The sequence below is a fragment of the Leptidea sinapis genome, chromosome 2 (genome assembly GCF_905404315.1).
Source record: "Leptidea sinapis chromosome 2, ilLepSina1.1, whole genome shotgun sequence".
In the NCBI taxonomy this organism is placed as follows: domain Eukaryota; kingdom Metazoa; phylum Arthropoda; class Insecta; order Lepidoptera; family Pieridae; genus Leptidea; species Leptidea sinapis.
Genome location: NC_066266.1, coordinates 496,285 through 508,797, shown reverse-complemented (window position 1 = coordinate 508,797; position 12,513 = coordinate 496,285). Strand labels below are relative to the sequence as shown.

General features: G+C 35.3%; 1 protein-coding gene across 4 annotated transcripts in view; it reads right to left on the bottom strand.

The window, feature by feature from the left end:
• The window catches only part of LOC126972252 (dynamin-like 120 kDa protein, mitochondrial), a 41,636-nt gene that overhangs the window by 25,341 nt on the left and 3,782 nt on the right, over window positions 1-12,513 (bottom strand). For 2 of the 4 annotated variants that reach the window (XM_050818904.1, XM_050818906.1), the window contains exons 4-10: window positions 11,449-11,601; window positions 10,935-11,021; window positions 9,965-10,116; window positions 7,727-7,908; window positions 6,478-6,588; window positions 6,265-6,394; window positions 135-233 (exon numbers count right to left, since the gene is read on the bottom strand). In XM_050818904.1, coding sequence (XP_050674861.1) covers window positions 135-233; window positions 6,265-6,394; window positions 6,478-6,588; window positions 7,727-7,908; window positions 9,965-10,116; window positions 10,935-11,021; window positions 11,449-11,601 — 914 coding nt within the window. The remainder of the gene's footprint in view (window positions 1-134; window positions 234-6,264; window positions 6,395-6,477; window positions 6,589-7,726; window positions 7,909-9,964; window positions 10,117-10,934; window positions 11,022-11,448; window positions 11,602-12,513) is intronic. The other 2 variants (XM_050818905.1, XM_050818912.1) reach the window with 2 other exon arrangements.

Genomic DNA, 12,513 nt, shown 5'->3' with positions numbered 1-12,513 from the left:
ACCGTGCAGGGATAGCGATGTGATTGGTCCATTTTCATTGCGTCATGGGCGCCTCGCCCATATATCCCGCTAAAAATTGGTTGGACTTGATAGTAATAGTTTGTATTGTTGGTCTAATCTCTTTACAACATTACCTGAATACACAGTATTATAGCGTTCGGATTGTCCATGTACTGTTTAGTCATTTGTTTGATCGCCTCTCGAGTGTCTGAAGCCATATCCACAGTTTGTGTCTGGAATAATATTAATTATTATTAGTTTTTTGAATATTTATTATAAGAATTGTACTCATTACAGATATACAGACGAATTATATATTTTACATAATTTATGATATTTATGATAGGTAAGTGATATATGCCGGTTTTTTCTTTCGGTTATTATATATATCAATACATAGTATAAAACAAAGTCGCTTTCTCTGTCCCTATATCCCTATGTATGCTTGATGCGGTTTTTTAATAGATAGAGTGATTGAAGAGAAAGATTTAGTTGTTTTAATAACATCCATGAAATATTAGAGAAATACTGTTATTTTTGAGGTTTCTAATGTGATGTCGTAAATAATTACATATTTTCCGCTTACATTGCAAACGCAGGCTGAACCCTACGAAATTTATCAAAACAATGTACTAAGTATAATTGTACACATTGAAAAGGTCTACAGACAACTCCGCTATGCTCTTTCTCTTATGGATATCCCACAATAACATTTTTTTGTCATTTACTTTTGACGACAAATAATGGCTAATTTTCGAAGCGATTTTAACCAATACAGCATTCAAATTCAAATATTTTTATTCAAAATAGGATTTAAAATCACTTATTGAACGTCAAAAACTACCACCCATTCAAAAGAGACTGCCTCAGACCTGAGAAGAATGGGCGCAAGAAACTCAGCGGGCTTTGTTTTTTTAATATAAAGTATGGATTACAATGTATGTATATAATCGTACAATAAAAAATTATAATTAAAGAGCCTGAGGGTGTTCGCTTTATTTAGTCCGTGGTGTCATTAAGAAAATCGTTATGCTATAGTAACCTTTCCCACATAGAGATTTAACAATTCTTTTAAATTTCGTAACACATATACTAAAACAACAAAAGACTTACTAACTCGACCCAACCGAGTAGTAGGCATAACAAGTTTATGTTTGTTCCTCGTGTTAACATTACGAATGTCACAGTTTCTAGAAAATTCCACAATGTGCTTATGAACATACAGAACATTATCAAAAATGTATTGAGAAGCAACAGTCAAAATGTTTATATCTTTAAATTTTTCTCTTAATGATTATTTAGGACCTAGGTCACGCGAATAGCTCTCTTCTGCAGCACAAAGATGGAATTAATATCGGCCGCACTGCCCCATAACAATATATCATAGGACATAATACTATGAAAATAACTAAAGTACACTAGTCGCGCCGTATCTATGTCAGTTAACCGTCTAATTTTCTTAACTGCATATGCTGCAGAACTAAGCCTATTCGCCAATTCTTCAATATGGGGGCCCCATTGCAATTTGGAATCAAGAGTTTACCACCTCTCCATTTAATAAAATATTCGCATCTACATTTTTGACATTTGGCGCGGTGAATTTAATATATTTGGTTTTATGATTATTTAACAATAAGTTATTGGCGCTAAACCAGTACACGATGTCAGATAGAGCATTGTTTACTTCGTCATACAAAACTTGGCTTCGTTTCACTTTGAATATAAGTGAAGTGTCATCCGCAAACAATACCACCTTGTGTTTTTTTTCTACAAGGTTAGGTAGATCATTTAAATAAATTAGGAAGAGGAAGGGTCCAAGAATAGACCCTTGTGGTACCCCCATACCGAGAGGAGTCCCAGGAGATCTCCTGCAATTCACCCCGACCCTCTGAATCCTATTATTTAAATATGAGATCAGAAGATCGAGTGCAGATCCTCTTATATCATAGTGACATAGCTTCCTGTCACTATGATACTGTCACTATGATAACATACAATCAAAAGCCTTAGATAAATCACAGAAGATACCAAGTGCATTCTGTGATTCCTCCCAGGCCTCAAAAATATTCCTGATGAGTTCAACACCTGCATCCGTAGTCGAGCGTCACCTAGTAAAGCCAAATTGTTTTATACGAGGGCTGCACTAGAAGTATCGGGAATGGAATATTTCCGCTGTTCCTCTCATATTAAAATCTTTTTAATTGAAAACTCCTTGGTATTAAAAATCGAATACCATTTATTTATTTAAAAAAAGATTTTCGGTCTTGCCATAAGGTCTTTTCAAACTTGTTTAGTCGTTGAGAACATGGAATTGACTCGAGAAAATTCTAGAGCGATGATTTATTGTGACTTTCGAAGTGGTTTAACACAAAAACAGTGTGTTGACCGGATGATTTCTGCATTTGGTGATGAAGCCCCATCCAAAACCACAATTTATCGCTGGTTTGCTGAATTTCAACGGACGTGTCAAGCTCAGTGATGATCCCCGTCGAGGTCGTCCAAAAACTGCAGTCATCAAAGAAAACGTTGATGCTGTGCGTAAGCTGATTGAGGAAGATCGACATGTGACATACCGCGAAATTGAGGCAACTTTAGACATTGGCATGAGTCAAATACAAATAATCTTGCATGAACAATTAGGTGTCAAAAAGTTGTTTTCCCGATGGATATTTGCTCTGTGAAGAGCAAAAAGCGGCTCGGGTTACTTGGTGCGTCTGAACTCTCGAAAGATTCCACGCTGTCCTTAAATGCTGTATACAACATCGTATCAGGTGACGAATCCTAGATATACGCGTACGAACCCGAAACAAAAAACCAGTCACGAGTTTGGGTGTTCGAAAATGAGTTAAAGCCAACAAAAATTGTTCGTTCACGGAGTGTTGCAAAAAAAATGGTGGCCACGTTTGTCTCCAAAACCGGCCATGTTGCGACTATTCCTCTTGAAGGACAAAGAACGGTTAATGCAGAATGGTATGCTACCATTTGTTTGCCACAGGTCGTTTCTGAACTCCGTAAAGAGAACTGCATCATCCTTCATCACGACAATGCGAGTTCTCACACCGCGCACAGAACAAAAGAGTTTTTAGAGCAAGAAAACATAGAATTATTAGACCATCCGCCGTACAGCCCCGACCTAAGCCCTAATGATTTCTATACTTTCCCTAAAATAAAGAATAAATTGCGTGGTCAGATTTTCATCACCTGAAGAAGCTCTGGACGCCTACATAACGGCCATTTTGGAGACCCAACTTACAAATGGAATGGTTGCTTCAATGATTGGTTCCATCGTATGGAAAAATGTGTCAAATTTCGCGGAGAGTACTTCGAAAAGCATTAAATACATTTTTAAATAGTAATGTTGAGTCACTTCCTTGATTCCCGAAATTTTCAGTGCCGCCCTCGTATGAAGTAACTTATAAGTGTTAAAGTGAGTAAGCATTTGACTTAAAATATATTTTTCAAAAATTTTACTTAGGGTCGGCAACACTGAAACAGGGCGATAATTATTCGGGTCAGAAGTGAGTCCCGATTTAAATATTGGTGTAATTTTATTATATTTCAGAAGGTCAGGAAACACGCCATGTTCAATACAGCTATTAAAAACTAGTGCTAGATATGGTGCTATGACGTCAATAACAGAACTTATTATTTTTACAGATATGCCCCATATATCAGCAGTTTTACCGAGTACCGAGCATTTTTTTATTTGTTTGTTTTTATAAAAAAGGACTCCTTTTATTTGTTTTAAGTTTATTTTATACAAAAGTTTAGGTATTTCATTTATCGATTGAGGCAGTACGAAGTCTGCCGGGTCAGCTAGTTAAATATAATATATATAAATATATTAAATCTTATCTATCTGCTCTAAAAATAATTTTGCATTTTTATAACAGATTATAAAGAAACAGCTATTTTTTTTTTTAATTTCACGATTTTGTACTTTAGGTACTTTAAATAAAGGGCTACTCGTGGTGGCTGGATGATCTTGTTACCGGGAGGTCTGCTTGATGTGTTTTTTATTATTATTATATCCTTTAAAGTTATTATATATTTTATTTTATGAAATGCTCACATAATGCCTTTATTTATTTACGGTATGTGTGGATTGATGCATCTACTATACTCACTCTCATATAATACTCACTTTTGTTGCGTCACTTTGCAAATATTGTAATTGAAATGATTTGTAAAACAATTTAAATGTAAATCTTGACTTAAAAGAGTGGCAATGAGTTTCTTGCTACTTCTTCTCATTAGCTCAACCCTTTACGAAGTAGCGGTAAATTCAATAAGAAACAATATTTAAATTTTTTTTTGACATTCATAAGTGTCATTTCCGTGACCTACATGAATAAAGTGTTTTTGAATTTGAAATTGAAAAGTTATTGAATAAAGATAATATTTTGATTGAGCAAATAATGCAAGTCTATTTCTGTATGACAACCACAAGCTATCAACCAAGGTTACATAAAATCCGAGAGAGATAACAGGCATGGCCGACAGGACTGTTTCATATTGGCACTGCAATCACCAGGGAATATACTTATAACAAATAGATAAAACAATTTTTACGGCTTTCAAAATTGCTTGAATATCAAGATAAAGGAGACAGCTGAATAATGTGAAATGATGAAAACACTTTGTTCATATTTTTTACAAGGTTGGTGTGATTATAAGTCAAATAAAAGTTCATGATTAACATTTTAAATTCCTAGTTCCTAACAATATCATAAAATGGATTTACTTTCAGGGTGAGTTGCGAGTCTCAGACTTGGTGATAATAGAATACTTTTTCAAGTATTAAAACGCGTATATAATTAAAATTAATTTTTTAAAAGAGATGTCAAATTACTGTGTTGTAATTTCGTTGCTCATCACGGTTGAGTAAATAATCAGTACTATATATAAATATGTAATATTAGTATATAGTTCCAGCACAATATGTGAGTTACAGTAAAAAAGCCTGCAGCAAAGGTCACAGAAAATCGGGTTAAATACATACAAACAAAAATATCACATCATCGCAAAAACCTCATGGTTCCGGAAAGGGTCTGGAATCAAAATGTAAAAATAGATTTAAAATTTCTCGTCTCGGAATGGGGCCGACAAAATTTAGTCCAGCTTAACCCTAAGAAGACACAAGTTAAATTAAGTTAAGAGATGACGCGTTAGCAATTACAATACTCAATGACGCAGCTAAATAGTTGTACATGAGAAACTATAGATGGTATTATCAAAATTACAAAAAGTACATATTTAATTTTAATAGTCTATTATCTACGGATCAAGACCTTTTTCCAATCTTTAATAGCCAATGTAATTACTCAAGTAAATACAGTTTATAATAAAGTTCCAGTCGTTGTTCAGGTATTATCAGGCTGTGTCGTAAATCACTTTATTCCACAGCTAAATATTCAAGCGATGGGACAGCCTGGGACTAGATTATAATTATTTTTATCGCAATAACTATTGTAATAATTGTATATTTTATTAAAAAGAGCCCAAAAAAATAATGCTGGGAGAGTTTCTTGCGCCGTTTCCTCTCTCTCATAGCACCATTTATTTCCGAAGCGGTGAAAGTGTTTGAACTGACATCAAAAAGAATTCCAGAGGAATCATTTTTTGAGAAAAATATATGCCTTTTTACCTAATACTTATAATATTTTAGTATACATTATGTGTTGGTGATTTCTTATGCGGTGCCTATATTGTTTTACTTATAAATACCTATATATTCGCAATACAAATAATTCAGTTAAGAAAGTAAATGTGAGGGCACGGGTCACTTAATTTATATGGCAAAACATCGTTTTCCGAGTCAGCTAGTTTATCACGACGAGACGAGCATTCATCTGATGCTAAGAGAAACCCTGCCCATTACTACTTTTTTAAATTTAAGCGGTAATTAGTTGCGCCATAAGGGAGCCGCCATGATCGTGACGTCATAATAACATATACAATGAAACGTCAAAATTCCAGTGCAATCCTCATTGATTTTTACAAACATTAAATTATCGATGATCGTGTGTTGCTAAAAACATATTGTTTCTGCTATAGTGATGTCACAAAATCATGGTTGGCGTTTTCAGTTACGTGTCGTACAGATAAATAAACTATGATTTAAACTTGGGAAATATAAATAATTATCATGTTTCTATAACAAATTAGTTATTGACACACACTTTCTAACAGAGTTTGCTAATAATTAAGTCATAAGCTTTCGGAAGGACCATTGATGAAATGGTTATTATTAGAGATACTCACGGATATAACGCCAGGTAGATCGACCAGCACCATACGCGGTATGCCGGGCCCCTTCACAGACATCGCGATCTGTTGCGAGGACACTGTCCGCCCACCGCGCACACTGTTCCGCATGCGAAGCTCCACCTCCCTGCCGAGTAATGAACGTTAATATTGTTTTATTCCTCTGCATCATGGCAATATATTGTTTGAAGCTTGAATTGATGCACTTACTTTCTCAGGTCTGCCAGGTCGGACTCCTTGTTGAGATCGAACTCTCTCGAAGAATCGTTGAACTGCGCCACGTGGTAGGGACCTTCTGATAGGGTCACCTTCACTGGGGCCCTGTCCAATAATAACAATTATAAATTAGCAGCTTTTATATTTTAGTCAGCGATAGACAAGCTTTCTTCCGCCCCCTTTTTGGTAGTTTTGTTATATGAAATCGAGACGAGGCTAACCTAAAGGAAATTCAAAAACCGACTCATTCGCAAATACGAAGTCAAGAAATACGTTGCCAGCCTTTGATGTAGTGTACTCTAAGCTCATTAAGATGATTTAATTATACTTAGTAAGGTTAAACAACGTTATTCATAAAATGGTATCCCTCACTTCTGGGATTAATTTATAAAAATTAAATTTGTAACCAAAATTTATCGAGTTCGAGTCTCGCACTGTTCATAAATTGTGGTTACAAATTTAATTTATTTAATTAGGTCAGTTAGTTATATATAAGTTAAGTATACTATAGTTAGACATAGTGCCCTATGTTGTATCGGTTTGGGAATATAGCAGCCGACAAATGATTACACTAACTGGCTGTTCGAAGAAAAAAATTAATTGCGAAATGCGCGGTTGTTAATGGATGGTGAACCCTACTTATACTTCATTACGACGCTTACAATTTATGAACTGTGCTTCGTGTATTTCAGCACTGGATTTTATTAAGTAAAACATTTTTAACAACCAGATTATAATAGAACCACAAAACACAACGAAGTCCATCAGTTGAGATTTTAATGGGCTGAAATAATCACTCTGACGACATGTGATTAGATCTATACAAATATCTAGCTAAAACAACTTCTCCATCAACAGAATTAGCCACTATCGTATTATTAAACACTTTATCCAAACTATCTCATTTTTTGTATGACAATAAGGGACGAGACGACTATGACGTTCTGCTGATGGTAATTGATACGCATTGTCAATTTATGCCACTCAGGATTCTAGAAAAACCCAAAAATTCTGGGCGGCACTACAATTGCGTTCGTCACCTTGAGATATAAGATGTTAAGTCTCATTTGCCCAGTAATTTATCTATCTATGGGGCTCTTCAGAGCGAAACAAAATAATGCTTACACATTACTGCCTCACGGCAGAAAAAGGCGCCGTTATGGTACCCATAATGTAGCCGGCATCCTGTGCAAAGGAGCACCCCACTGATGAAACCCTCACAACTTCGTATTCAATGTCTGACCTGGTGCACATTTCTCCAGCGCCACGTGGAAATATTCTTGCCTGGGCTAGCATCTCGAGCACGGAAGTCTTGCCCGCAGACTGATCTCCCACCACTACCACTCGGGGAAGTCTACCAGCCTCCCCGGAATCCCAGCCGGCCAGTTCATCCAGCACTGATGAGTACATGTCGATCAACGACCGCTGTAATTAAAAGTTGATCATCTTATATACTATACCTTGACAATGTAGCGACGGACCCCAGGATATTTAATCAATAAATGGGACTGACCATTTTTGGGTCCACCTGTTAATGAAAAAATAAAGCTTAAAATATTCCTTATTCTATAATAAAACAAAAACACCATAAATATATATATATATATATATATAAAAATTACAGTTGCTAAATGTAAAAAAACATTTTGCTATGTTTTTGTTGGAATCGTTTAATGTAACCTTCCATAATCGAGAGTGCCAAGGCACTAGATTTTTCAGATACACCAAAACCGAGAGTGCAGTACGGTACGGGTACTACTCCCTCACCAAGGTTAATTGGCATGGTCTAATAGCTTGTTTCAATAGATTTCAGATACTCAAGTCATACTAATTATAAGCAATCTATTAATACACGTAAAATAGTACGTATTGACAGAACGCTGAGCGAGCACCAAAATCCCGCTGATCTGAGGCATACCGCACGATCAGAGTCTCCCGGAACGGACAGGTCAGAATATAAAATTGATGAATAGACAAATAATCATGTTATCATTTTAATTCATGTCAATATTACATCAATTGGCGGTTCTTATTGTCATTAGCTCTGTGTTTATACTTAAGTGAATGTGATTTACTATTTTCGCTATTATTGCTATTTACAATTTTCGCTTTTAACGCTATTTACCATTTTCGCTATTATTGTTATTTATTATTTTCGCTATTAATGCTATTTACCATTTTCACTATTAATGCTTTTTCCAATTTTCGCTATTAATGCTATTTACCATTTTCACTATTAATGCTTTTTCCAATTTTCGCTATTAATGCTATTTACCATTTTCACTATTAATGCTTTTTCCAATTTTCGCTATTTATGCTATTTACAATTTTCGCTATTAACGCTATTTACAATTTTCGCTATTATTGCTATTTACAATTTTCGCTATTAACGCTATTTACAATTTTCGCTATTAATGCTATTCCAATTTTCGCTATTAATGCTATTTACTATTTTCGATATTTATTATTCGGTGATCCGCACTTGGACTGCATCACCGAACCTGACGAATCTTGCTTTTACGATCTATTATTTCTTATATTTTTATTTTAAAATTATATATTATTACTTTAATAAGTAGGTAGGTACCGAATTGTACCATTTATATATATAGTATATATATAAGTGGTACAATTCCGTACCAACAAGCTATAGCAGTATTGAAGCAAAACTACGTCACCATATGCATTCGCAACGAATGACTCGCAGGTCCTGCACGGTTGTGGATTTATTTTATAAAAACGAATTTATGTATTTTATTAATCATGAGCATGTGTATAATATATATTAGTCAATACAACAAATTAGATCAAATATATCATATATGGCAAAACAAAATGGAACTATATATTGCCCAAAACCGTAATGACTTGCCACATTCTATTAGAGATACCAGTAATACGAAATCATTGTTTTTAGGGTGATGAGACATTTCTTGAGAATGAGGACCACTGATCATGGCTACATTCTTTAGGGAATGCTTATTACTAATGAGCATAGCCTACGTGTCTCATTTTTTCTATTGCTTTTATTTTGCTTCGTCTTCGCTTTGCTATTTAATTCAGTCATTTATTTATGTAATTTTTCTATAATTTAATCTGATATATATAGAAAAATATTTTAGAATAAGTGAACTCGCCATTCCTCACACTTAAGTTTTATGAGGATGGTTTAAATTTTTTTGGAGTTTGTTTCTTGTATATTTTGAACAATAAAAAAAAGCACACAGTCATTAGCATAACCTAACTTTCGTTTAGTGCCCATATCTTGATTATGCAACTGTTGATAAAATTTAAATTAAGCCAGTGTAAAACTAATATTTTAATCTAACTAATGACACTAATTTGGACATTGTAACGATTCATTGTAATTGATTTGTAAATGATAATTTAAAAGAGGGGCAAAGAGTTTCTTGCCAATTCTTAATAAAGCTTTGTTATTATTGAATTAAATTAATAATTGATTTGATTTCAGATAATTTACCTTGATCTTTTTGGTAGGCAGCTGTCTTCCTTGTCGGAGTAGCATATTCTGCTGACGTAACTCCCTGTTCTCCTGTTCCAAGCGCTGCAACTCCCGTTGATAGCGCGCCTGGAGGGAGAGAACTTCTTCCTGAAGGGCATGAACGCGACGTTCTGAAGTGAAAACATAAAAGTATTTAGGAATTTGAGGGTAGGATCATATTCGATTTGAGGATTTTAATGTTAAAAGACCCCCGTATATTTTTTTGTTATCTTAGAAGTTTGATATTTCCACAGCTTCAAGAGATTGTAGACTTGAGAATTCCATTTATATACAACTCGATACATCCACGCGTTCTAAAGATAAAGGGTCCTGACGGAAAGACGGACGGACGGGCGACAAAGTGATTCTGTAAGCGTTCGATAAATTCCTTTTGAGGTATGGAACTCTAAAAAAGAAAGGCAACCTGAACCTATACAAGTAGATAAGGTTACACTTCTTTGTATGCATGACCTGATGATGACGTATTATCATAGCGGCTACAGTTTCACCTAGTAATAAAAAAGTTAATAAGTAAGAAATTATACTTTAGGAGAACAAAAACTCGAATTCGAAACATTATATTAATAAAGTTTTTTTTTTTATATTGGATATAATTCCGTATGATTCGTAGTCGTACTACATAAGCACAATACAAGTAATAGAACAGTTGCGTAACTCAGCGGTCTTCATAAGAATGAAATACATAATAAAATCTTCTTGAGAATGTATAATGACGTCAATAAACATTTTTTCTTTCTTTCTTTCTTGGAATTTATACCTACGTCTGGGCGCAGCACTAGGGTTGGTACATACGAAAAGATTGACGACGTGCTTAGCGGCTTAGTGTAAATCTCGGACGCTGTATTGTGAAGTGGAAGTACCGTTATATTACTGCATTGTGTCATAAGTAGCAAGTAAATCAATATTTATTACGTAAGTGTTAACATACCATAGCTCTTACTGTCATCGTTGGTTTTTGCCGCTGACATTGGGGCAGGTTTGCTTTGTAAGTTGTTAGCTATCGGCGCGGCTGCCTCTGTAATAAAGTTAAATTGATCTTATACTATATGAAATATTTCCACCAAATTTAATGAAATATACTATACGGCGTATATCTATCTTATATCGTAGTGGAAATCTTTAGGGGAGGCCTTTGTCCAGCAGTGGATGTCTTCCGGCTGTTGATGATGATACTATCCGGGGACATCTTTGGCGAAAACCGAACAGCCAATTCGGCAACGTAGGTATCTCTTTCTCGTTTTATCTGACGGTTATGGATGAATCTTTTATTATTACCATCTACCATCACAATGTACCATCGACATAATTGATTCATGGGTCATGAATTGCTGATAATTGTCTTAAATCATAAAAACAGTTAGGGTTACGTTTGTACGAAAAATACTGTATGATAATAATTAGTGGTCTACGAAGCACAATTTCACATATTAAACATAAATTACCAATATTGGTTGTGGTGGCGTTGTTAACAGCCGCTGCAGCCACAGCATCCTCGTACCTCTGGGAGAGCCAGTCCCTCAACTCAGCAGCGCGCGCTATGCCGGCCTCGCGCAGTCGAGGATCTGAGTGTATCGACAGCGTCAGTGGCACACCTACTATTGACAACAACTTGACACTACCTTCATACATTGCATATCCAGGGCACATATATATAAGCACCAATTGATGCAGGAAGAACATTTTTACGGTCAAAGGTTTTTATTAGCATAAAACATGATTTATGAGGTAGGTACATTTTTTGGTATTGACATTCATACAAAAGACGAATTGTCGGGGACCCAGTGCTCTGTGAATGGCTACATAACTGGACCTTTGTCTTCTATCATTTATCACGGGAAGTGTTTTATCACAAGAGCTGTTTGACCTGATTCCTGCCGCCGAATTTCAACTTCGCACGACATGCCACAAATTGGGATATCATCCCCACCATTTGGATGTGGGGCGTTCCTCCACAGTGCGGTTTTCAAGGAACATACGACCAAGCTGTGGAATGAGCTTCCTTGTGCGGTTTCGACGACGATACGTCGTGACCCATGGGTACCTTCAAAAAAAAGGGCGAAGACTTTTTTAAAGTGCCGGCAACGCTCTTGTGATTCCTCTGGTGAGGAAGAGAATGTGGGCGGCGGTGATCACTTAACATCAGGTGACCCGTACGCTCGTTAGTCCCCTCTTCCATAAAAAATAGAAATATCTAAAAGTTTATATTTTCATAATAACATACAATAATTTACAATATAGCTTTTGAGTCAGCTGACGGAACGGAAGTTTTACGATAATTTGTCTGTCTGTCACAGCAAATGTGTCCCGATTAAAGTGCACAGATAACGTTAAAAATCGGCACTTTTTTGTATTTCTATAATCCAAAGACGTGTTATGTAAATTTGAAGTTTGAACTCTAAATTATTACTATTTTTAGTAAGTTGTAAAACATTCTGCAAACCGTGTCGTGCAAAGAGCTTGTTACGATGGTATTAAATAATTTAACAATATAAAGTGTAAATTTTAAA